This window comes from Delphinapterus leucas, chromosome 10 (genome assembly GCF_059928025.1).
Source record: "Delphinapterus leucas isolate spDelLeu-1000000601 "Yukka" chromosome 10, BTC_Dleu_Yukka2, whole genome shotgun sequence".
NCBI lineage: Eukaryota > Metazoa > Chordata > Mammalia > Artiodactyla > Monodontidae > Delphinapterus > Delphinapterus leucas.
Genome location: NC_143138.1, coordinates 73,995,534 through 74,019,019, shown reverse-complemented (window position 1 = coordinate 74,019,019; position 23,486 = coordinate 73,995,534). Strand labels below are relative to the sequence as shown.

Sequence of the window (23,486 nt, the reverse complement as noted above, 5' to 3'; positions counted from 1 at the left end):
CATTCCCGTTCCACAAGGATTAAGCTGCAACACATTGCAATTGCCCCCCGAAGGTTCACGCTGGGGGAAATTCAGGGTGGAGAAAAACAGGAAGCATTCTGTGCTTTGGATATAAAGGACCCTAGGGAGTTAAGATGCCTATCTAAGGAAAAATTTCAATGACCCCAGATTCTTGGCATCTTTCATACATAGAAAAACACTAAAATCATTAACTTCAGATGTCTGTCTTCTGTGATTAGCAGTAATCTTTTTATGCTTGACTACATGTTTTTTTCCAGCAAAAATATATCCTGGCCCCGCCCCTGCCTCTTCATAGTTCCTTAGAGCTATCTGAGAGGCTGTCTCCCGGCTACTGTCCTCAGTAAGGTCCCCAAATAAAAACGCTCTTAAATGTGTGTTTTTCCAGTCCACACTTATAAATACTGTACCTTCTTTTTTGATTAAAAAAGCGCTAACTTTCCAAGTACACATTCATGTCACAAACCAAGAAATGATATAATTTGCTTTACCTTAAACTGTGGCTTTTCGGAAGTAGTTAGTAGAACATCACTGAATAATCTGTAAAGAAAAGAAACAAGCAAAAATATCTTTCTTAAACCAGGTGCACTACCAGAACAGGATCAAAGCAGAATGAGACATCTTTTGCCCATCAAGTCCCCCCGCAACATCCCCCGGCCCCCGGCCAATACACCATCTCGTGTTTATCAAACTCAAAGGAGTTTCCAGGCCACCCAAGGTGACCTCCAGAAACCTGCCACTCCCTACCATCTCGGAGCTCTCCCAGCCGTGTAGGGGAGCTGATTTCCCCACTGAGGGGTGACAGTCTTCTCACGCTACATAGTGAATTAATTTACGTTTTGAAAAGAAATCTGCACATTATTTATTGTATTTATATTATATTGCAAATATATGCAGTAGATATTTCTAAACAGAATAATTGGCTTTCCTTTTTTTTTTTTTTTGCCCCAGAGGAGGACAAAATTTATTCTAGAGCTCAATATAATAAAAACATGAGAGTAAGTAAAAAAGGAATTGTTCTGATTGGAATCCAACAAGAAAATAATTTTCTTCTAAGAAAAGTAGTGTTTCTCATGCTCTCTTAAAAAGAAATAGCAGCTCTGGGAGAATATCAATTCTCTCTTCAAAAGTGTGTTTTTTGTTTTTATAAAGGGAGCAATTTTTTTTTTTAATAAATTTATTTTATTTATTTATTTTTTGCTGTGTTGGGTCTTCATTGCTGCGCGCGGGCTTTCTCTAGTTGTGGCGAGCAGGGGCTACTCTTTGTTGAGGTGTGCAGGCTTCTCATTGCGGTGGCTTTTCTTGTTGCAGAGCACGGGCTCTAGGCTCACGGGCTTCAGTAGTTGTGGCACGCGGGCTCAGTAGTTGTGGGTCGCAGGCTCTAGAGCACAGGCTCAGCAGTTGTGGCACACGGGCCTAGTTGCTCCGCGGCATGAGGGATCCTCCCGGACCAGGGCTCGAACCCATGTCCCCTGCATTGGCAGGCGAATTCTCAACCACTGTGCCACCAGGGAGGCCCAAAAGTGTGTTATTAGAAACAATAGCATGAGGAATTCTGAACTGTTTTGGCTAAAACAGGTCAGAGAATTTAAATGGTTGTCTGGGCAGTGCCCAAAAGGCTCTAAGTAAGTCTTTCCTTGAACGGTCCCCCTTTTTAAAAAACAGGAACTACATCACAAGTACAAGTGACAGGGTTAACTTTTCCCCACAGCACTCCCTGGGTGGCCTGGAGGTGGAGACAGAACTCTCCCCTTCAAGGCCGAGGGTCCACTTATTTCCAGACAACACGTTTTGAACTGAACAGAGTTCACACCTCTCCAAGTGCTGTCTCAAGGCTGAAGCCCACACGGCAGAAAGACTTAAGTGAAGAAAAATTATCTGGATTCACTTTAGAACTGGAAGACTGGGAGAAAAATGTAAGAGCTTTGGAGCAGGGGGTGCGACTACAAACCCAAGTAAATTAACATGGATACAAGCTGTTCCCTAACTACAAATGCATATGTTCTAAAAGTGTGTGTGAAAATTGTTTTGTTTCCCTGACTAGATCTAGTTTTCCATGTTTACACTGTTATTAACGGTGGCTGGTTTGGGGAGGGAGGCACCAGTGTCAGTCAAGCATTAGGAAGTCACGTCCACGTGGTGGGGGCTTGGGCCGCTCTGTCCATCACAGCCTCCCCAGGGCCTAGGACGGCGCCGGAGCTGGCGTAGACTTTCCCTAACACAAGGAATCTGAAGTTATCACCGCCTCCTCTGACCTCGGGCTGTATGTACCTCAAGCTGTCCCGCCTTATTTCCCCATAAAATTGTTTCCCCAATACACCTGTTTACAGAGCACTGGGTAAGTCGCAAGGCACAGAGTATAAGCTGAATCAATAGTAAGCATAACTAACATTTAATAAGCTCTGCTTTAGTAACTGGCACTGTACTAGGAATCATTGCAATAAATGCTCCCAACAGCCCTCTGAAGTGGGGGCTATTATTGTCCCCATTTACAGATGGGGAAACTCAGCTTCCAGAGGTTAGGAAACCTGCCCAAGGTCACCCAGGTAGAAGTGGTAAGGCTGGGCCCACCCCCAGGTCTGTCTAACCTCAGACACATGCTTCTTAACCGCCCTGCTGCCTTTCCATGAAGAAATAGAAAACATACCTAAAGGAAAGGCCCCAAAGCACTATTTCACCCACCTCAATTGACTATTCATAACCCTGTTTAAAGGAGAATGTCTCCTGAGCTCTACACCCCAGCACAGTGCCTGGTACACGTCAGACGTTAGATATGTGTTACCCAGTGAGGAAATGAACAAACAAGCGCAGGGGAGGCCAGAGCCACGCTGCCCTCCTCCGAGAGGCCAGAACCTCCCCAGCCAGGGGCTAGTGAAGCAGCCACAGCCGTGGGCCACGCGGTGCACTGAAACAGTGTGGCCCCCCTTCAGTACCTCCCAAGCGGGAAGTCCACGTATACAACACCAACATGGACAGGGAGAGACACATGTGAAGATGACACTGATGTGAAGAGAGAGCAGTCAGGCTATGGTGCAGAGAGGTCACAAGGAAAGGTCAGGACATCATGCGGCAAGTGACCGCCAGCAAGCAGGTCACGGTGACTCTGCGGGGACGCTGTTGAGTCTCTACCAGGACCAGACGCTTGGGCTAATGGTCAACACGGTTAGGAGGGTTACAGCCAAGGTGTGGGATTGACTTACGGCATCTGTAAGAGCCGGGAGACGGTGGGCATGCCATTTTTACAGGCTTCACAAGACAGCGTAGACTCCAACACGGCCACTTGAAATGAACAGATACACATTTTAGTTGCACAGAACATGCTGGCAAATCCACTTGGTGATGAAAAGTTTGACACCGCTTTGCAACAACTGTCTGCGGGCTGATCAGGACAGTGTCAAAACTCTTCACGCGCAGACAGATGGCATACGTGCCGGGGAGGGGGATGCTGGCAACGCTGACACTACTGACGCCTCAAAAGAAATGGTTCAGGAACCACATGCTGACAGAAAGCTAAATATATTCCAGAGATAACTGGAGGAGGGATTCAAGAGATCATCCATAAATATGTTTGCTCTCTGAAAAGAGAAGTAAACACTACACAGAAGTAAAATTCTGAACCTGAGCGACATTTCTCTGCTTGCCTGCTTTTAGTCAAAACCATTACACGAAATGCCAACTGTTAGTATCGCACCATCCCACACCCTGGATGATGTAAACAAAAGCAGCCAGATTTTTCTACTTGCAGGTAACTGTTCAGTGTCAGCTGTTCTGTTCAAACTCAACCCAAAGAAGTCTCGGGGCCTGTTCTCTGGAACCATCTCACTTGATACAAAACTAACACTGGTGGAGGGTTGCCCCGCATGCCTGGAAGGCACAGTGGTCCAAGACCTGCCCTGCCCTCCGCTCCCTATGCTCAGGCAGTGAGTTCTGAGCTGGCTGTGGAGGGGATGAAAGGGTCCCTGGATGACTCTGCATCAGTCCCCACATCCCTTCTTCTTACAGGTGCCCACCCATCCCCGCACTCGCTTCAGCCCCCTCAGTAATGCTAGAAGAGCTCCTGGATCCTGGTGCCAGGTATCTGCATTCCTGTCTGCCTTTCCTAGCCCTCGGCTTGCCAGGCTCTCCTCTACCATGTGTCTAGCCTGTGGCTGTCCTTACAGGTCTCTCTCCAGCCTTGGTCTGACTCCTGACACCTGCCCGAGTCCACAAGACTGGCTGCAACTTTCCTGCTCCTGGCTCCTGCTTCTGTATCAGACTCAGTCTGGCCATACTTCTCTTCACATTCTCTGGCCTCCAAAATTCTAATGCATGTTATAAAATGTCCCCTGAGGTTTCAGGTAGCCTGACAAATAGACAAGCTATCTGAATTTTCAGGGAAATGCATTTAAGGAAGTCACTCAAATTACTTTTATACGAGTAAGACTTTCTGGCTGTGGAACGTAGCAACTTCCTCTGGGTCTTCCCTGGACTCTGGAAAGAGGGTGAGTAGCTCTGCACATTACGAGGGCCCAGAAGCCCCCTCCACACCCCATACTGACCCACAGCCATAGACGGTGCAGGAGGGAAGGAGTCTACAGGCACTGAGTCTGGCGGTCGTCCGTAAGTCATTTCATACAGTAAGTGGCCAAAGCAGTGGACGTCCACACTCTCCAATGTCTGCAGAAGAAAAGAGAGCAGCGGCGTATTTGGCCTTTGCTTTGGCTTTGTGAATCCCAAGCCTCCTGCCCTGGGCTTCCACTAGGAAACATGGCCCAGGGGCAACCCCACTCACAACTGGTAGTGATGACCCAATTCCAAAGACTTTTGTAAAAGCTCACAAAGCATTGCTCTGACCAAAGGTCTTGGTCCTACCCTCCACGGTATTCCAGTCACTGGTTCTATGCCCTCCTTGTCCCAGCTACCACCTCAACTAGCCTCTTGGAGAAACAGCAGTGCTGTGGGAGAACAGCGCCAACAGGCATGCCTACCCCAACTGTACCTGTCACTGCTTAGTGCATATCTCTTACAGTGGCAGATCATGCATCCTGCCATGGGGATAATTTATACCTAAATATAAACCTGCTGTTTCATGACTTTCAGCAACTTACATTGATTTTCCTGAATTGCGAGAAATAAGATCGGTAGAAGGAAGGAAGGCCCAACAAGGAATTCTCAAGGTCCAGCAGCCGGCAAGCGTCCCCTTCCAGCATCACATTGGAAGCATGAAGATGCCCATAAGGGAATCCCTTGTCATGGAGAAACTTTAGTACCTATTAAAAAATAGGTAGAGGTCACATTCCCCACCCCCCAACTCGTTCAGATACAAGACAGGTTAAACTTTGCTTTTTCAGTCAATGTATTTTGAAACAAAACCAAACTGGTCACTGGGGAGATTCCTAGAAAAAAACTAAACAAGATAGCTGTGTTATTTTGGCACCAAGATAAAGATCAACCGAAAATAACACAAAAGTTGGTACTCACACAATAAAGTTCTTAAATCAGACACTAACTTAGGAATTCCCAATAGCTAAGCTTTTGGAACTCTGTTGATCTAAATTACTGCCTTAGTCTCAAATATTTGCTTTTTGGGATAAAATATGACAATGTCACCAGTTTATAAGCCATCAGACAACTTAAACTACTTTGGATATTGCCTGAGAACTTTCCCAAAAGAGTATGGTGAGGCTGGGTGAAATTCCAATGCAACTTACACCAAAATTAAATAACTCTTACCTCTAATATTTGCCGCCCATATGTTTTTATTTGCTGAAGTTCAAGGCCTTGAATCTTCTTAGGGTTGCAGTACTTCCTTAGGAATGGGTCTTTTGGTTTTGCCTTTGGAGAGGAACAAAGAGCACATAAGAAGGCAGGAGACTGGTTGAATTCTACACACGGCCTCCCTGAACAGGCAGGACGCTAAGAGGCTGGGGGGCACCAGATGAGTCCAGCTGGCAGGATGTGGGCTCTTAAATACAGCAGTCTGCACAGTTAATAGAAAGAGGCTGACCTGGGTTCCAGCCTTTCTCTAGTCCAGTGAAGACGCCAAAGTCTTGTATACTGTTAGAATTCTTCAGTATTGCTTTTTTTTTTTTTAACATACAGAAGTGTTAACTACAGTTATCATGTTGTATACTACGTCTCTAGTACTTATTTATATTACTTATCTTACAGCTGTGAGTTTATACCTTTTGACAGCCTTCTTCCACTTCCCCCTCCCCACCCCCCTCCCCACCTCTGGGGACCACAAATCTGATCTCTTTTTCTATGAGTTTGTAAAGCTTCTCAGTATTTTTTAAAAATTTTTTTTACAGCTTTATTGAGATAGTTCAACATTGCTTTGTTAAGTCAAAGTCATAAACTTTAAAACGGACCTAAGAGCAGCCTACAATGTAATGGATATAATCATGTAATGTTCAACCTTCCCCATGTGGAGAAAGGAATGCTCTTTAGCCAAGTTGGGTAGTTTCTATTGCTAAGATAAAAATTAATTCCAAATAAAATTAAAATTAAATCCTCAGGGCCTAGCTTCTGGAAGCCTAGGGATCAAGTATGAATAACAGGTTCTTAAGGGACTTGAGAACTTCTTTATGACCATGAATTTGCACCACAAGTACCTTGTAGATCAGGTCCTTCAAAGTTCCTTTTTCATTAAACATTCTAATTAGCAATGCTGAGGATTCGTTAGCTGTGGCAAAGGTAACACGATAGATGTAAGGGTGCTGCCAAAACAAAAAAGGAATTCACATTTATCTGCATCAGCATCTACGCTCCTTTTAGATCCAGGATCTGGTTATGCAGAGTCAAGTACCAGCTCCATAGTTTAACTGCACATAAATGCAGAAGATTCCCGGAACACATGGCATTTTCAAGTTATTAGATGGTCAACTAGTAATTCATTTTTTAGATGAGAGAAGGAAGGTAAACTATAGTGACAAAAGGAAGTGGATAAATGATGAGCTAAGCTCTCCAAGTGAAGGTGTCTGCTTTGGTACGAGTAGTCTCACAGTTCAGACAAAAGTGTGGTGCAAGAGAGAGAAAGTCTGCATTTTTGGAACAGTGGTTTTAATATTCTGCCTCTGTAAATTGGTAAGAAATACAGCCAAATCCTAGAACAGCCAAGTGGGAACCAGGATAAATGTGTCTTCACTCACAGCTTTGCCTAACATTCCACACTGCTGTTTAGTGACAAGCCTGGGAGTGTAACAGCCAGGAAACAAGCAACAGCAGCCTTCTTTCGGCATTATGGCCCTTTTCCAGGGCAGCTAGCATGAATCTTCCTGTCCCTCTACTGGAGTGTGCAATGGATGTCGACAAAGTGGGGTGGGGAGTAAGACAAATTGTTTAATGACTGAAAGAAAAATCCTCACGTGACCTGGAATTTTGGTTACATGGACCAACTGGCTTCAGGTATTAGTGTCCATTAGCTCAAAGGAGTACCATGAGCATTTAAACCCTTGGGAGCTGGGCTGTGCAAGGACTTGATGAGCAGGGACTGAGTGCGTCGGGGGATGGAAGGGTGCGCCCAGGGAAATATAGTAAATTAATCATGAAGCTTCTCCTGATTATCACAGCGAAGCGACTGCTGCTGATATTTTAATGGCTTTATTAAATGTAATTCACATCCCATTATAAAGTGAACTCAGTGGTTTTCAGTACACTCAGAACTGTGCAACTATCACACAATCTAATTTTACAACATTTTCATCACCTCAAAATGAAACCCCATGAATACAATAAAAGTCCTTGAGTCCATATTGATTTAAATAGACAAAGAAGAGAGAAGAGGAAGCTATTCCTTACAGTAGAATGCCAACTAATAAATAGAAGAGGAATGATGGAATTAGAAAATCTCTATGAATGCTAAAACTAGTGGTTTTGATAAAAACAGGCTATTTATATAGTCTCAAAAAAAATCTCCTTCAATTACTTATTAATTCTAGTTATTTATCTTACAAAAATAATTAAGGAAGGGTACAAATGTTTAGCCAAAATTGTTCACTATGGCTTTTTTTTTTAATAAAAGCAAAAAACTAGAAGTGATCCAAATGTCTAATAGATTAGCTGAGTGAACTGAGGTAGAGCCAAGGATAATTCTAACGCAGCCAGTAACAATGATATTATACTGTATTTATTAACAATAAAAGATGTTCATGGTATACCATTAACAACAACAAAAATCAGGTTTTAAAACAATATCTATATAATTTTTCAAATATAATCATATAAAATTCTAGAAAAGTAACAACTGGACATTTTGGTTCATACTTCTGGTTGGTTGGAATTATGGGCAAGTTTTATTTAATTTTGCTTACCTGTGTTTTCTGAGTTTCTGTAATTAATATGCACCGTCTATTTATTTATTTATTTACTTTTGTTTGTTTGTTTGTTTTGGCCACGCCACATGGCATGCAGGATCTGAGTTTCCCCCAACCAGGGACTGAACCCATGCCCCCTGCAGCGGAAGTGCGGAGTCTTAACCACTGGACCGCCAGAGAAGTCCTGCACTATCTTCTTTTTAAAAAGCACATACACTCAAAGAAATTTAGAATTGGGTGCTCACAGCCTGTGTGACACAACTAATCAAATTCAAAGACCACAGCATTTGTTTTTTGGCCAGGCATCACACCTCATTAAAAGCTTGGTTTTGCTAGCCTGACAAGATACTCTATCTTCAAGAATGAACTTGCCAGGACTTCCCTCGTGGCGCAGTGGTTAAGAATCCCCCCGCCAATGCAGGGGACACAGGTTTGATGCCTGGTCTGGGAAGATCCCACATGCCACGGAGCAACTAAGCCCGTGCGCCACAACTACTGAGCCTGCGCTCTAGAGCCCGTGAGCTGCAACTACTGAAGCCCGTGCACCCTAGAACCTGCATGCCGCAACTACTGAGCCCATGTGCCGCAACTACTGAAGCCCTCATGCCTAGAGCCCACGGTCCGCAACAAGAGAAGTCACCACGAGAAGCCCGTGCACTGCAATGAAGGGCAGACCCCACTCGCCACGACTAGAGAAAGCCCGCATGCAGCAATGAAGACCCAACACAGCCAAAAAAAAAAAACTTAAAAAAAAAAAAGAATGAACTTGCCAACCCAACTGGACAGGTCAGACTAATTGTGCTCATTCAAGGGTCCCACATCCTCATGCATAAAACAGATAAAGAACATCAACACTAACTCAATTTTCTGGCCAGATTACTCTTTTCCTTAAAAATTTCTGCATATATTTTGAAATACACTCATGACATTCTTTCCACTGAAAGCCTTCGATTAGAATCCTTCATCCAGTTTACCTAAAACTGTATCAGTTCTGTTTTCTCAGGCTGAAAACAGCTCTTTCAATTCACTGATACAAACGTCCTTACCAAGAACAAGAGGCTCAGAGAAGTGGCTGCTTTCCTATTCTGGTATTTGCTTAAAACACAAAAACTACATTTACATTACCGCATGTGTCATGGATTGTCTAGAGGTCATGAATGTCATTTAAATGGCCTCTGATCTATGGGAGTAGCCCTGAGTGCTCTCAGTCTGAAATGAAATCCACTGTACCTCTCCATTCTCAAGCCTAGAGACTATTTCTGGCTCTTCTGTCCATGGTCACTCATGAGAAAACACTGTGAATCTCTCATCAGCACCAAGAATAATAGAAGGACTTGTACTCACCAAACAGGACGGCAGAAGTTTGATTAGACACTGAAAATCTTTATCTGACAGATACTTGTCAGGACCAAGGTCAGCCTGCAAACATGGGAAGAAATATCAGGGTGCTGTCTTGGTCATCAAAAGAAAAACTCCTTTTAAGTCTTTCCTTTTTTCTTTTTTTCATGTTTCTTTTCTTTTTTTTTTTGGCAGCGCCACATGGCTTGTGGGATCTTAGTTCCCCGACCAGGGATTGAGCCTGTGCCCCCTGCAATGGAAGTGTGGGAGTCCTAACCACTGGACCGCCAGGGAATTCCCGAGTCTTTCCCTTTTTTTTAATCTGTCCAAAGATCTAACTGTAAACCAAAGATGAAAACCACATTACTTCTTGCTGTCTCACTGCCTTTCTGGAGAGACAGCATATAAACATACAAATACTAGGACTTAACTATAATCTTACCTAATTCCATTAATCAAGTGTATCACTAGAACTCTCAAAGTGATAGGTAAAACAAAGTATTACCCAAGTATTTTCTTTAAAACAAACTGCCCAGCTGTCAACCCTAAAGAGGTTACAGAGAACTATTTTAAACTGTTTGCAATTTTTTCCAAATGTTTACTAGTTGATCAAATATAATCACATCGATACTACCAAATGCATAAAAAAGTGACTTAAAATGACTCTCCTTTGATGTGTGCCTAAGGAGGCCTTTACATCACTCAGGAGCACAATACAATTTTGTAATTCTCTTGTCAATATCTGCTTTCATAAACCCATCTGAAGTCCTTGAAATGAGCCTGAAGCAAAAAAAGCTATAGCTTACCCAGCTTAACACTAGCCGTTCCTTTGGCTGATTTTTAATCTTCATCAAGAAATATTTCTTCCTTATCCTCCAACCTGTCATAAAAGCAGAGATGTGTTTATAGCTACATGATTTTACACCGATATGTTTTGGTGACCAAGTAATTAATAAAAATTAATTCTGGAAATATTATTCATAGCTATATAGGCACCATTAAACAACTATCTGGTAATACTGACATGGTAAAAGCTGAACTAAAAAAAAAAAAAAAAAGCAAAGAAATTACTCTACTCATGGAAAAGGGAAAACAGCACTTCAGTTTAGATTTAGTGAAAAAGGTAAAACAAGAATGAATGATGGTTCTGAAACTATTAGTTACTACCATCCAAATCTTCAGATGGAGCTTTAACCAAGATTCATTAAGTAATAAAAGTTAAGGACTGCATAGGCAAAAAGAAAAAGAAATCACCTGCATTTCACCTGCATAAAAACTTTCTTGGGATACTTATAAGAAAGCATGACAAAGAACCCAGTTCTCTGATCTTTCTTAACAAAATGGGCATGCCAGTTTCTCACCTATGTCTTTCAATGGTTCCACCACCTCCCACTTTGGTTCTGATCGGAAGAACATGGAAACCTGTTGTAAGGCAATCTCTGCAAAGATATTTTAGAAACTCATTAGTCAAACATTATCAGGAAAGTGCCATACGCTTAAGATATTATTCTTGTAAATGAAATTCTTATGGTCTATGACATTCTTGAAAAACTTAATTATAAAAAAATGAACACAGACTAAATAAAATGTGGGATTCTAGATCGGATCCTGGAATAGAATAAGATCATTAATGGGAAAGCTAGTGAAATCTGAATAAAACTATAGTTAAGAGTAGTGTACCAATGCTAATTCCTTAGTTTTGACAAATGCGCCATGCTTACATAAGATGTTAACATTAGGGGAAAACGGGTGAGGGGTATATGGAAACTCTGTACTATCACTGCCATTTTTTCTGTAAATCTAAAACTATTCCAAAATAAAAGGTTTATTAAAGAAAAGAAAGTAATTACTAATGGAATAATTACTTATACTGGAAGATCTAAAATATGCAAACTAGTTGGCTTAACCCAAGAATTCAATATATGCACCAGACAACAACCTGAGCACAAAACTCAAAGCGTATTGTAAGCTCAGCTTGGAATAGCATTAAATGTTGCTCCAAGTGATATTTATCCCACCTTCATTCCTCATGAAATTATAGCTTTCACCAACAAAGAAGCGATTAGCCTTAAATATATACATACTGGAAATAAAAGCCAGTGTTTTAGAAAAACATCCATGTACAGCAACAATATGGTTCTATGGTGGGAAATTACCGTATGCCTGTTTACTGGAAAAAAATCCACCCTTCTCTTTGTGTTTATTTATCATGAGAACGTTTCCCCCTTCTAAGAAGACAATGAAAAGAGGAAGTTCTTTAAAGTTCACTGTATAAAGAAATTATCAGAATAACTGTGTTTTTACATTTCCTGCAAAAAGCAACATCTATAATTTGCTATTTTCCCTCAATGTAGTGAGTGAATGAAGCCACACTGGATCCCTGAAAGCAAAGAGCAATCCTGCAAATTCACTGTGGAACTGCACCTCTGCCTAGCATTAGTTACATCCCAGGCACGAGGGATTTAGCAGAAATGTTTTCCATGTGTCAAAATGACCTAGTCTGGAATTAACTATGCCGAGAGCTAGGCAAACAATATCATTTTGATATATTTTACAGTACATTATGAATTGAAGTTTGGGGAAGAAAACAATCTTACTGACTCAATATGTAAAGTGTCAGTGTTGTCCACACAGAAGAGAACATGAGATGATAGACACAGAACAGACTCCATTTACATTTGTTTGAACTACTCCAATGTGACAAGGCATTTGGAGAGGTTCGGAGTGGCAGAAGCAGATGAATTTTTATAACTGACACTGGGAACTCTGAACCTCCTCTATAAGTAATGCGGATATAAAATGCTTTTAGTATTTCCAAAATAACTTGAACATAAACTACTTAAAAAGATATTCTTTTACGTGAAAATCATAACAACTTTGAGGAGGATTATGAAAAATAATTTTCTAAATGGGATACAATGTCATTCTCAGAGACTGTAAAGGACAATTGGTTCAAAACTAACAGTGACTCATAATTCCCCACAATATCATTATTCCACAATGTTTACTGTACGCTACTATATATTATACATTGTTTTAGGAATGGGGGAAACAGCTGTGAGCAAGTGGAATATGGTAGATTTGTTACTGGCAAATTAAGGACTAGAAAAATAGCTTTTTTTACCTTTGGGGTCAGGGAATTGTAGACAGGACATTTTCTTTCCTCTGAACTATGATTTATTGTCAGTAAATCACAGGACTACCATGCTCCTGATATTAATCCCTTCTCTCCCCAGATTCAGGTAACACACTTCAAACCTAAACATCTATTCCTCTGCTAAGAAGCCTTTATTGGGGCCCCATTTCCTTCCCAAATCAAGACCAAGCTTCTAGCTCTGGCTCTACCTTACCCTTCTGTCTCTACCCCCCACAGTGTATGAGCCTCACACTCTTTTCACTGAGATTTGCCTGCCAAGGCCCCTGAAGACTGGTCTACCTCCACCCCTTGGCATTTTCTATTCCTACCCATCTATCCTTTGAGGCTTAGCCCAAATTTGCTGCTCCCCTAGCCAGGACTCCCTTCCTTCTTCCCTCCTCTGCACACTTCGGTGCTACACGTGTCCCTCTTCTATGGGATCCTGTCTCACATTAGGGCTACTGTCTTCCACCAGACTGTGAACTCTGGCTGGAAAGAAATAACTTAACAGGGCAGAGCCCACAGCCATACGAAAACACTTCTTTCTCTCTGGGAGCACTGGCCCTTGCCTCTTGGCCTGGCTAACTTCTACTCACCCCGCAGATCTCTATGTAGGTATCACCTCTTCTGGGAAGCCTTCCTCCATCTTCAGTTCTGGATCATCTGCACCCTGACCCCCACCCTCAAGGTGCTGCCATGTTTTTAACCTGCCACAGTCTTCACCTATCAACCTCCCTGCAGAAGTGCCATGGGGTGGGCATGGGATTAGGAGACTATTCATTCCTCGGCGCTATATTCGTAGCACCTGGCACATAGTAGGTACTCAATAAATAGTTGATGAAGTAAGAACTAAGGGTTCAATACATGTTCAATGGATGTGGACACTCTCTCCCATTAGAACATGAAATCCATGAAAAGGAAGGCATTTGCCCTCCATTTCTCTAGCACTGACACATGGGAAAAGCTGCATGCTCAGTAGTTGCTGATAAACAAGCCCCAGACAGGAAATGCAGAGCGATGCCTTCAAGTCCATCCTGTGCTTCCCTCAGAGCTCAGACTTCTCAGCTCAGAACGTACCAGCTGCCCCCACTGTGTGCAGCCTTTGACGTCCTAGATCCCAGCCCCGTGGGATGGCTAAAGGGAATAAACACTGACTCCTCCAATCCCACAGCTGGGCTCCAGATCCCCCAAACTACTACAGCATGTGATACTGCAGCGGCCTGCAAAGCGGATGTGGGCCTTCAGCCGCTCTGAAGCATCCTGCTCTTGTTCTGAATATAACCTCATCTTCCCTCCCACCCTCCCCTGCTACCCAATCCCTCTCTCACTCCCTCCTTCCCTTCATCTTGGAGTCCTCTACTATCTGACCTGTTCATAGGATTCCTGGGCTTTTAGGACTGGAAGAGAGCTTTGACACTACCTGGTCCACTGTCCCCACCCCCACCTCCTGTGTTATAGGTTGGGACCTCAAGGCCTACAGAGTGGAGATGCTGCTAATAACAAAGCTGGGACCAGGATGCAGGCATCTTGATTTCTGGTCCAAGTGACTTCTGTGTGGACATTAAAAGCTTCCTTACGGAGTCGTTTACCGGGGAAAGACGGCTACAGTGCAGTGAAGCACCTTGCTGACAAGGTGAATAAGGTGGTGTGTGTGTGCGTGCATGCATGTTTCCCAAAACAAACCCCTCATGACCGGGAGACACCTGTCTTCCCTGTACAGTAGCTGGCCCTCAATTAGACTTTCTAATTCAAGTGAACACCCCAAAACCTGCCCTCAACAAAGCACCAAGGACCTACTTCCCTTCTGTGAATTTGGTCATAAGGAAAACATAAGAAAAAGAAAAAAGGGACCAGCAATCCCAAGCTGGGGACCCAGGGAGGAGAGGAGGCAGCTGCTGATGTCCTCCGAGCTCCTAGTCACCCATCCCCTGGGGAACGGGTGTTATCAACAGTTCCCCTCCAACAAAGCACCTTCAGGCTCAGTCAGAGCAATAGGCAGGAATGTGAGCATGGTGATTTCGGCCACATTTGAATGCAGAACTCAAATCTTGCTGCAGTGAAGCTGGGTGGTGAGCACAGACCATTTCGAAACTGATGAGAGGTAGAGACGTTATCCACATTAAAGGGAAACTGGCTCTGCTTAGGGAAGTGCCAGAAGTTTGAGGTGTGCAGGGAGCCACGCTGTAAGTTTTGGGAAACCTGACCAAGTCTGTCTGGCTTTTCGGGGAATGGCTCAGTTAAGATGGTGTGGAGGAGGTGGCCTGGGTTTCCCTTTCCTGAGGCTGCTGGTGAGTCAGCATAGAGGAAAGACAAGTTCTGACATTTCATGCAAAGGGGGAAATAAATCAGCACTTCTCTGAAAACAGCATCCATCCCTTACTTTTTCATCAGGACTGTGCCCTCTAAATAGCAGCAGCTTCTTGAGCATTTGAGTTCTGGCAGGAGTCTCTGACAATTTTCTTATACTCCTGCCCACATCTGCTTTGGACTCCTGACTGTCTGCCATGCTGGAAGAGGGGAAAAATCAGGACAAGAGCAGCATGTGAGAGAGGTACAATAGAAGGAAATACAGGGATCAGACAACCTTCCAGGGGTTGAGGAGCATTTCAACTGGGAAGCATTCAGACACTGGACACTTGTACAATCATACAAATGTGCAACCCTAGGTAAGGCCCTTCTTGGGGGGGCCACTCATGTATAAAACGAGAGGGTTCTCCTGGAACTCATCAATGAGTTCGGTAAAGTTGCAGGATACAAAATTAATATACAGAAGCTGGTTGCATTTCTGTATACTAACAACACACTATCAGAAAGAAAAAGTAAGAAAACAATTCCATTTACAATCACATCAAAAAGAATAAAATACCTAGGAATAAGTCCAACTAAAGAGGTAAAAGACCTGTACTTCGTAAACGCTGAGACCCTAATGAAAGAAATTGAAGAGGACACAAACAGATGGAAAGATATACCATGTTCATGGATTGGAAGAATTAGTATTGCTAAAATGACTGTACTACCCAAGGCAATCTACAGATTCAGTGCAATCCCTATCAAATACCACTGGCATTTTTCACAGAGCTAGAAGAAATAATTCTAAATTTGTATGGAAACACAAAAGATCTTGAATAGCCAAAACAATCTTGAGAAAGAAGAACAAGCTGGAAGTATCATGCTCCTAATTTCAAAGTATACTACAGAGTTACAGTAATCAGAACAGTATGGTATTGACATGCACGTGCACACATGCACATGCATATACAGAGAACAAAGGAACAGAATAAAGAACCCAGAAATGAACCCATACTTCTATAAGCAGTTAATCCACGACAAAGGAGGCCAGAATACACTATGGAGAAAAGGCAGCCTCTTCAATAAATGGTACTGGGAAAACTAGACAGCTACATGCAATAGAACCAAACTGGCTACTCTCTCACATCATATACAAAAATAAACTAAAAAATGGATTAAAGACGTAAACATAAGACCTAAAACCATAAAACTCCTAGAAGAAAACATAGGTGGTAAGCTCTTTGACACTGGTCTTAGCGATTTTTTTTTGGATATGTCTCCTCAGGCAAGGGAAAAACAGAAAGCAAAAACCAACAAATGGGACCTAATCAAACTTAAAAGCTTTTGCACAGCAAAGGAAACCATGAACAAAACAAAAAGGCCATCTACTGAATGGGAGAACATATTTGCAAAAAATACAGCTGGCAAGTGGTTAATATCCAAAATATACAAAGAACTCATACAACTCAACATCAAAAAACCAAACAACCCTATTAAAAAATGGGCAGAGTACTTGAATAGACATTTTTCCAAAGACAACATACAGATGGCCAACAGGCATACGAAAAGATGCTCAACACTACTAACCATCACGGAAATGCAAATCAAAACCACAATGAGTATCACCTCATACCCATCAGAAGGGCTATCATCAAAAAGACCACAAATAAAAAACAAGTGTTGGTAAAGATGTGGAGAAAAGAGAACCCTTGTGCACTGCTGGTGAGAATGTAACGTGGTGCAGCCACTATGGAAAATGATATGGAGGTTCCTCAAAAACTTAAAAGTAGAACTACCATATGATTCAGCAATTCCACTCCTGGGTATGTATCAGAAGAAAATGAAAATGAAAATTAGAAAAAAATATATGCACCCCCATGTTCATTGTGGCATTATTTACAATAGCCAAGATATGGAAGCAATCTAAGAGTCACAATGGAATATTAATCAGCCACAAAAAAGAATGAAATTTGCAACCACATGGATGGATACAGTCAATAACTATGTAATATCTTTGTATGGTGACATATCATAAGTTGACATCATCAACTTTTCATGATGATTATTTTGAAATGTATAGAAACATCAAATCACAGTGTTGTGTAACAGGAACTAACATAGTGTTGTAGGTCAATTATTCTTCAAAAACAAACAAACTCATAGAAAAAGAGATCAGATTTGTGGTTACCAGAGGTGGGGGCTAGGGGCTAGGGGGATGGGGAATTGAATGAAGGTGGCCAAAAGATACAAACTTCCACTTATAAGATAAATAAGTACTAGGGATGTAATACACAACATGATAAATATAATTAACAATGCTGTACATTATATATGAAATTTAACAAGAGAGTAGATCCTAAGAGTTCTCATCACAAGGAAAAAAAATTTTTCTATTTAATTTTGCATCTGTATGAGATGAGAGATGTTCACTAAACTTACTGTGATAATCATTTCACAATGTATGTAAGTCAAATCATTATGCTGTACACCTTACACTTATACAGTGCTGTATATCAATTATATCTCAATAAAACCGGAAGGAAAACAACAACAAAAAATAACATTAAAAAATAAAACGGGAGGGTTAGTTTTGATACATCTGCTCCAAGATCCCTGCTAGCTCTGACCCCCGGCAACTCAAGGTACTTCCGGTATAAGCTCCCTGAGAACAGGAAGCACATCTTCTTCACACCTGCACCCCAACACCCAGCCCTGCACCCAGCACATGGCATAGGCAGAGCAGACAGTCAAGGTTTATGGAATGAATGGCATCATCATGTGTGCACTACACCTTGACACTTGCCCTAGGAGAACATTAGCAGACACCCTCAGGAAAAAATGTGGACAAACCAATGAAGAGGGCTGGGTTGGGACTGATTTGATAAAAGTCAATCCAGGGACTTCCCTGGTGGCACAGTGGTTAAGAATCCACCTGCCAATGCAGGGGACACAGGTTCGAGCCCTGCTTCGGGAAGATCCCACATGCCATGGAGCAACTAGGCCTGTGCGCCACAACTATTGAGCCTGAGCTCTAGGGCCCGCGAGCCACAACTACTGAGCCCGCATGCCACAACTACTGAAGCCCACATGCCTGGAGCCCGTGCTCCGCAACAAGAGAAGCCACCGCAATGAGAAGCCCGCGCACCGCAACAAAGACCCAACTCAGCCAAAAATAAATAAATTAAAAAAAAAAAAAAAAAGTCAATCCAGAAGGCCCATGATCTGATAATTCTGAGAACAAGTGAGGTAAATAAAGCATGGTGAATTGAAAGCCAAGCGAGATCTACTCTGAAAGAATGCAAGCTGTCCTGGGAGCCCCTTTTCTCCTACGTGAACCGAGAAACAAGTGGGGGAAGGATGCAAGCCTTGTAACAATTCATTGTTACTTACAGTAAATGTGAGTTTGAAATTAACTTTCCTTCACTTGACTGCATTCTAGAAACGCATTTTTCTTACAGGCACTTCCATTAGAAGATGGCAGGTACGTTCTAGGACAAGGCTTCTCAAACTTTAAATATGCATGCAAACCACATGGCAACCTTGTTAAAACCACATCCTGATCCTAGGTTTAGGCTGGGGCCTAAATCCTGCATTACTGACAAGCTCCCAGTGCTGCTGTCAGAGGACCACACTGCAAGTAGCAAGTTCTAACTGTGGTTTTCAAACTCGGTGGCAATTAGAATCTCTAGGGGAGCTTTACAAATGAGGAATCCAATCCACAGATATTCTGATTTAACTGGCATGAATGCAGCCTGGGCATCAGGATTTTTTAAAGCTCCCCAGGTGGATTATATTATGCAGAAAAGTTTGGTGCCTGACAAGTAGTCCTCTATTTCCCTCTATCTGACACAGAAATAAAAGTGTCTCCCTCCAATTACTTCAAAAGTAGCCCCTCTATCTGACGCAGAAATAAAAGTGTCTCCCTCCAATTACTTCAAAAGCAGCGTTTTGAGGACCTAAAATGTAGCCTGTAAACAATCTATTCTCTTAGCAAGGAAATCAGCTTATTAATAATACCCAGAGTTCCACTTAGACTCTAAGCATGGTTTAGTTTTAAAATACCAGTTGAATTCTAGTCACTGGTTCAGTTCTACAACAGTTTCTATTGGTCTCTTCAAGGCCACGCCAGAGTGTATTAAATATTTAATCACTCATTCTGCTGACAACGGGCTTACATTACTGATGCTAGCTTTGTGTGTGACTGGCACCCTTTCCAACTCAGGTCCCTGGCTGCCACCCTGACCCAGGGAAGGTTTGGAAGAGAACTACCTCTTCTTTAGGCTTTGCACAGAGTGGATTTCAGCAAGCAACGGGGAAGACACAGAAAGAACACTTCTGGATCACTGTTGTGTTTAAAGTAATTCCCAGGAAAACCAGGCATAGTATATACTGTAAACACAAAAACAGAGCCAAATACAAATCAAATTGAGATTACTGTATAGATTATTGTGGACTATTTACTCTCTGTTTTGTCAGGGAAGATAATAAAGACAAGACTCTGTACACAGACAATAAGTTCTCCTCCATATTTTTCTAAACAGACATCACAAACATTTTAGAACAATGTTCTTCTTATATATCTACGGTAAAAATACAATCAGGTAATTATTAGTAAATGAATAACACCCTATAACAGATGTACACATCTCCCCATTTGGAAGGAGAATTTCTCCCACGTATATTATCTCCAGCAAAGAAAAGCGCCTCTTTTGTCCCGGGACTGTAGCTGATAGATCCCTCTACTTACCAGTATAGCTTGCAGAATAGTTGTTTGGATCTAAAAACTTCTTAACCAGCTCACAATTAGACAAGATATGATTTGTGGTGATAACGTTGAGATAGTTCTGAAGACCTTTCTGCCTCTCAGCTATGAACTCACGATCCATGTTACCAATCAATTTTTTGGGAGGAAGAGGTAGACTTAGGCCTGCAATCTTTAATTAAAAAAAAAAAAGTATTATACTCATGTCATCCCCAAATAAGATACATTATCAGAATCCTGAGCCATCATATTTCATTAGGTCTAAGGTATTTTAGGATGCATCCTAATTTGTCAAACTATAAAAATGTGAAAAACCGTAACAACTGAGAATTGATAAAATGCTTTATTCAGTGTAGCAACTTTAAAACTTAATTTTGTAATGTGGTTTTCTTTTTATCAAACATATACATGAACATAATTTCAAGAGTCAAATAGTTCTTTTTTTATTATTAATAGCAGTCCCACAGTGCTCCTACTACCCCCCCTCAACAGGTGACATTTCCATTCCCCACTCCCCAGAGACAGCCACATTCAACTCTTTCGGCTGATCTTCTGGAATAGGGGAATGTTCACATTGTTATGTCTTGATTTTTCACTTTTAGGTATTATCTGTAAGTTTCTAATTATGGAAGATTAGGATTAAGTTCTCTTTCACAATCCTAATCTCATTCCATACACGTTCTATTACTACTCCTTCCAATATAGTGATGTTATAATTTTATTTAGTGCAATATTCATATTTACATTAGGTAAATTATATTCACAACTGAGCCAAAGAGCATGCTTATTATTCCTTTCTGTCAATTAGTAGTCTTTTTAAATTTTCTATTCAACTTCAAACTCTCCGCCTAAGCCTTTTCTCAACACATTCAGATACAAAGATGTATCAATTTTATCTTCTTAAGGAGTACCTTCCAGAACCCACCAACATGCTCCAAGCAGGACTGGTGGTCCCTATACCTGCTGCAAGGCTGGCATCCTGGGACCTCCCTTCACCATCATGCTGGAGAAGTTTTTGCCCTTTCTCCTGCTGAACCCCATTTCTATATCCATACCTGCCCTTTTCTTAGATAATTCCCTGACTTTGGGTGGAGATACCCTCTGTCAGCTTCCTAAAAAGGGAGCAAGGGAGATAAGTGTTTTGAAACCTTGCATGTTAAAAAATGTTTTTATTCTACCCTCACACTTGATTGATAACGAGTCTTGATATGATATTCTAAGTTGGAAATACATTTCTTCCTCAGAATTTTTAGGAGCTACATTATTGTCTTTTAGTTTCTGGTGCTGCTGTTAAAGGTTCAAGCAGTAGATTCTTCATTCTGGTTTTTTTTCTCTCCCTGGAAGCTTTTAGGATCTTCTCTTTGACCTCGGTTTGTGAATTCCATGTGCCTTTATATGGCTCTATTTTCATTCTCTGTGCTGAGTACTTGGCCCTTTCAATCTAGAAACTAATATCCTTACATTCTTTGGTATTTTCTTGTATTAGGTCATTATTTCTTCCTCTCCATTCCCTTTGCTTTCTTTTTCTAGAACTCCTGTTTTCCAATGTTGGACTTTCTGGACTGGTCCTCTATTCTTATCTTTTTGCTCCCATTTTCCACCTATGTTAAACATTTCCTCCCTGGAATATTTCCTCTATCTTTCAGCCCTTCTAAAGAGTTTTCATTCCTACTATTATCTTTTTTACTTCTAAATACTTTTCTTTCCTTAATAGCATCCTGATGTAATGTAATGCAATTTTTAATCTGAGATTATAAAAGACAATTTTTCTAAGAACCTGTGACCTCACTCTCTTTAGCTCTTTCCTCTTAGGCTGGACAGATCTTCCCAAAAGAATCTTCCAGTCTCCTGCCTGGAGGGTCTACGCCTGACTGCCAGTATTCTGGAAGCTGAAAGGAAGAAGAGGGCTTGGCTGGGGGTAGGGGTGGGGGTAGTCAGGTCTCCTGTTTGTTATGTAAATTTTCCAACTATGCCTGCATTCTCCAGTCCAAAGACTGTTCTACCCTCCCTAGAGAATAAACTCAGTTTTTCTACTGGAGGGAGAAGAGCAGCCATAAGTTGCTCACATGGGGAGACTTGGTGATCTGACTGCTTAAACATACTTTCAACTCCTGATTTTAGCTTGACCTCAGCCCAGGCTGCAGGCAGCAGCTGGTGCTGTCAATTGCTAAATCTTTTGGAGGTTCTGTGGTATAAACTGGGACCCAATGGGGTTAGCCACCCTCACTGCCACCTCAGAATTCTGCCTTCCCATATCTGCTTAATTAGTTAGCTCTCATCCATTGGATTTTCAGTTTCAAATGGTTTTGTTGTAATTTTCTCCTCTCCTATTCTATTTGTCCTTGAGGGTGTGTGTGTGTGTGTGTGTGTGTGTAAGATCAATTTACTGTTGTTTTAGAGTGGCTTCGGGAGAGAGGAAAAGTAAATGTGGGTGCTCAATCTATCATTTTCCAGATCATTTAAAACTTTGAGTCCTGGGCTTCCCTGGTGGCGCAGTGGTTAAGAATCCACCTGCCAATGCAGGGGACAAGGGTTTGATCCCTGGTCCGGGAAGATCCCACATGCCGTGGAGCAACTAAGCCCGTGCGCCACAACTACTGAGCCTGCGCTCTAGAGCCTGCGAGCCACAACTACTGAAGCCCAGGTGCCTAGAGCCCGTGATCTGCCACAAGAGAAGCCACCATGATGAGAAGCTCGCACACCGCAACGAAGAGTAGCCCCCACTCACCACAACTAGAGAAAGCCCGCACATAGGAACGAAGGCCCGATGCAGCCGAAAATAAATTAATTAAATAAATTATAAAAAACAAACTTAGCATATCCCTCAATTATAAATGTAGGCCATAAACCTGGTATTATTAGCAATATCTGACTTTTGCCACTAAAAGAAATCACAGATATTTAAATATTATAGTGGCTGAAGATATCTTGAAATAAAAATAACAAACAACAAAAAAACTTTGTAAGTCCTTTTTCTTTTTTGGCCACACCGAGCGGCATGCAGGATCGTAGATCCCCAACCAGGGATCAAACCTGGGCCCCTGGCAGTGAAAGCACGGAGTCCTGACCACTGGACTGCCAGGTAATTCCCTATGAATCTATTTTTTAAACTTAAAAAAACAAAGCGTCAGATTGGTATCTTAATTTAATGAGCGAAACTGCTTTCAAAGAGCACAGCTAGTCTACACTTGTACGTAGATTAGAGCTGTCCAAGTGGCATGTGTATTGATCAAGGGGAAGGTCTAAAGAGAAGGGCATCTTGAATTCAGACAAGCATGTCATGTAAACCACCCATGTGAATGAACCTAACTTAGCCTGTTCCACTCTGTTGTATTTTTCAAACAATGCTGAAGACCTTGAACTTGATATTAGGCAAGATGAAGAGGTTGGTTGACAATTCTAAATTGCCTATTTCTCCAACATATTTATGAAAATATGTCAGAACATACTTAGAGTGAATTTTCAACCATGGCAAAATTCATTGCCAGATGACACACTTCAATTTCAGGTTGTTTTCCTCACTCATACAATTAGGCTTTACCTAACAGCAGCTCCTTTATTAGCTAAATACAAAGCATACTTATGAAGAAAGCACATCACTCAGCTAGCACACATCCAAGCCAATCGTTTTATTATTAGTTTTGTTCAG

The 23,486-nt window shown here is 41.9% G+C and overlaps 1 protein-coding gene across 10 annotated transcripts in view; it reads right to left on the bottom strand.

The window, feature by feature from the left end:
- The window catches only part of PXK (PX domain containing serine/threonine kinase like), a 75,062-nt gene that overhangs the window by 20,074 nt on the left and 31,502 nt on the right, over positions 1–23,486 (bottom strand). For 9 of the 10 annotated variants that reach the window (XM_022572732.3, XM_022572733.3, XM_022572727.3 and 6 more), the window contains exons 4-13: positions 19,823–20,009; positions 11,012–11,089; positions 10,457–10,530; positions 9,657–9,731; positions 6,612–6,716; positions 5,731–5,832; positions 5,106–5,267; positions 4,557–4,674; positions 3,219–3,297; positions 510–558 (exon numbers count right to left, since the gene is read on the bottom strand). In XM_022572732.3, the coding sequence (XP_022428440.1) occupies positions 510–558; positions 3,219–3,297; positions 4,557–4,674; positions 5,106–5,267; positions 5,731–5,832; positions 6,612–6,716; positions 9,657–9,731; positions 10,457–10,530; positions 11,012–11,089; positions 19,823–20,009 (1,029 nt within the window). The remainder of the gene's footprint in view (positions 1–509; positions 559–3,218; positions 3,298–4,556; positions 4,675–5,105; positions 5,268–5,730; positions 5,833–6,611; positions 6,717–9,656; positions 9,732–10,456; positions 10,531–11,011; positions 11,090–19,822; positions 20,010–23,486) is intronic. The other variant, XM_089918143.1, reaches the window with a different exon arrangement.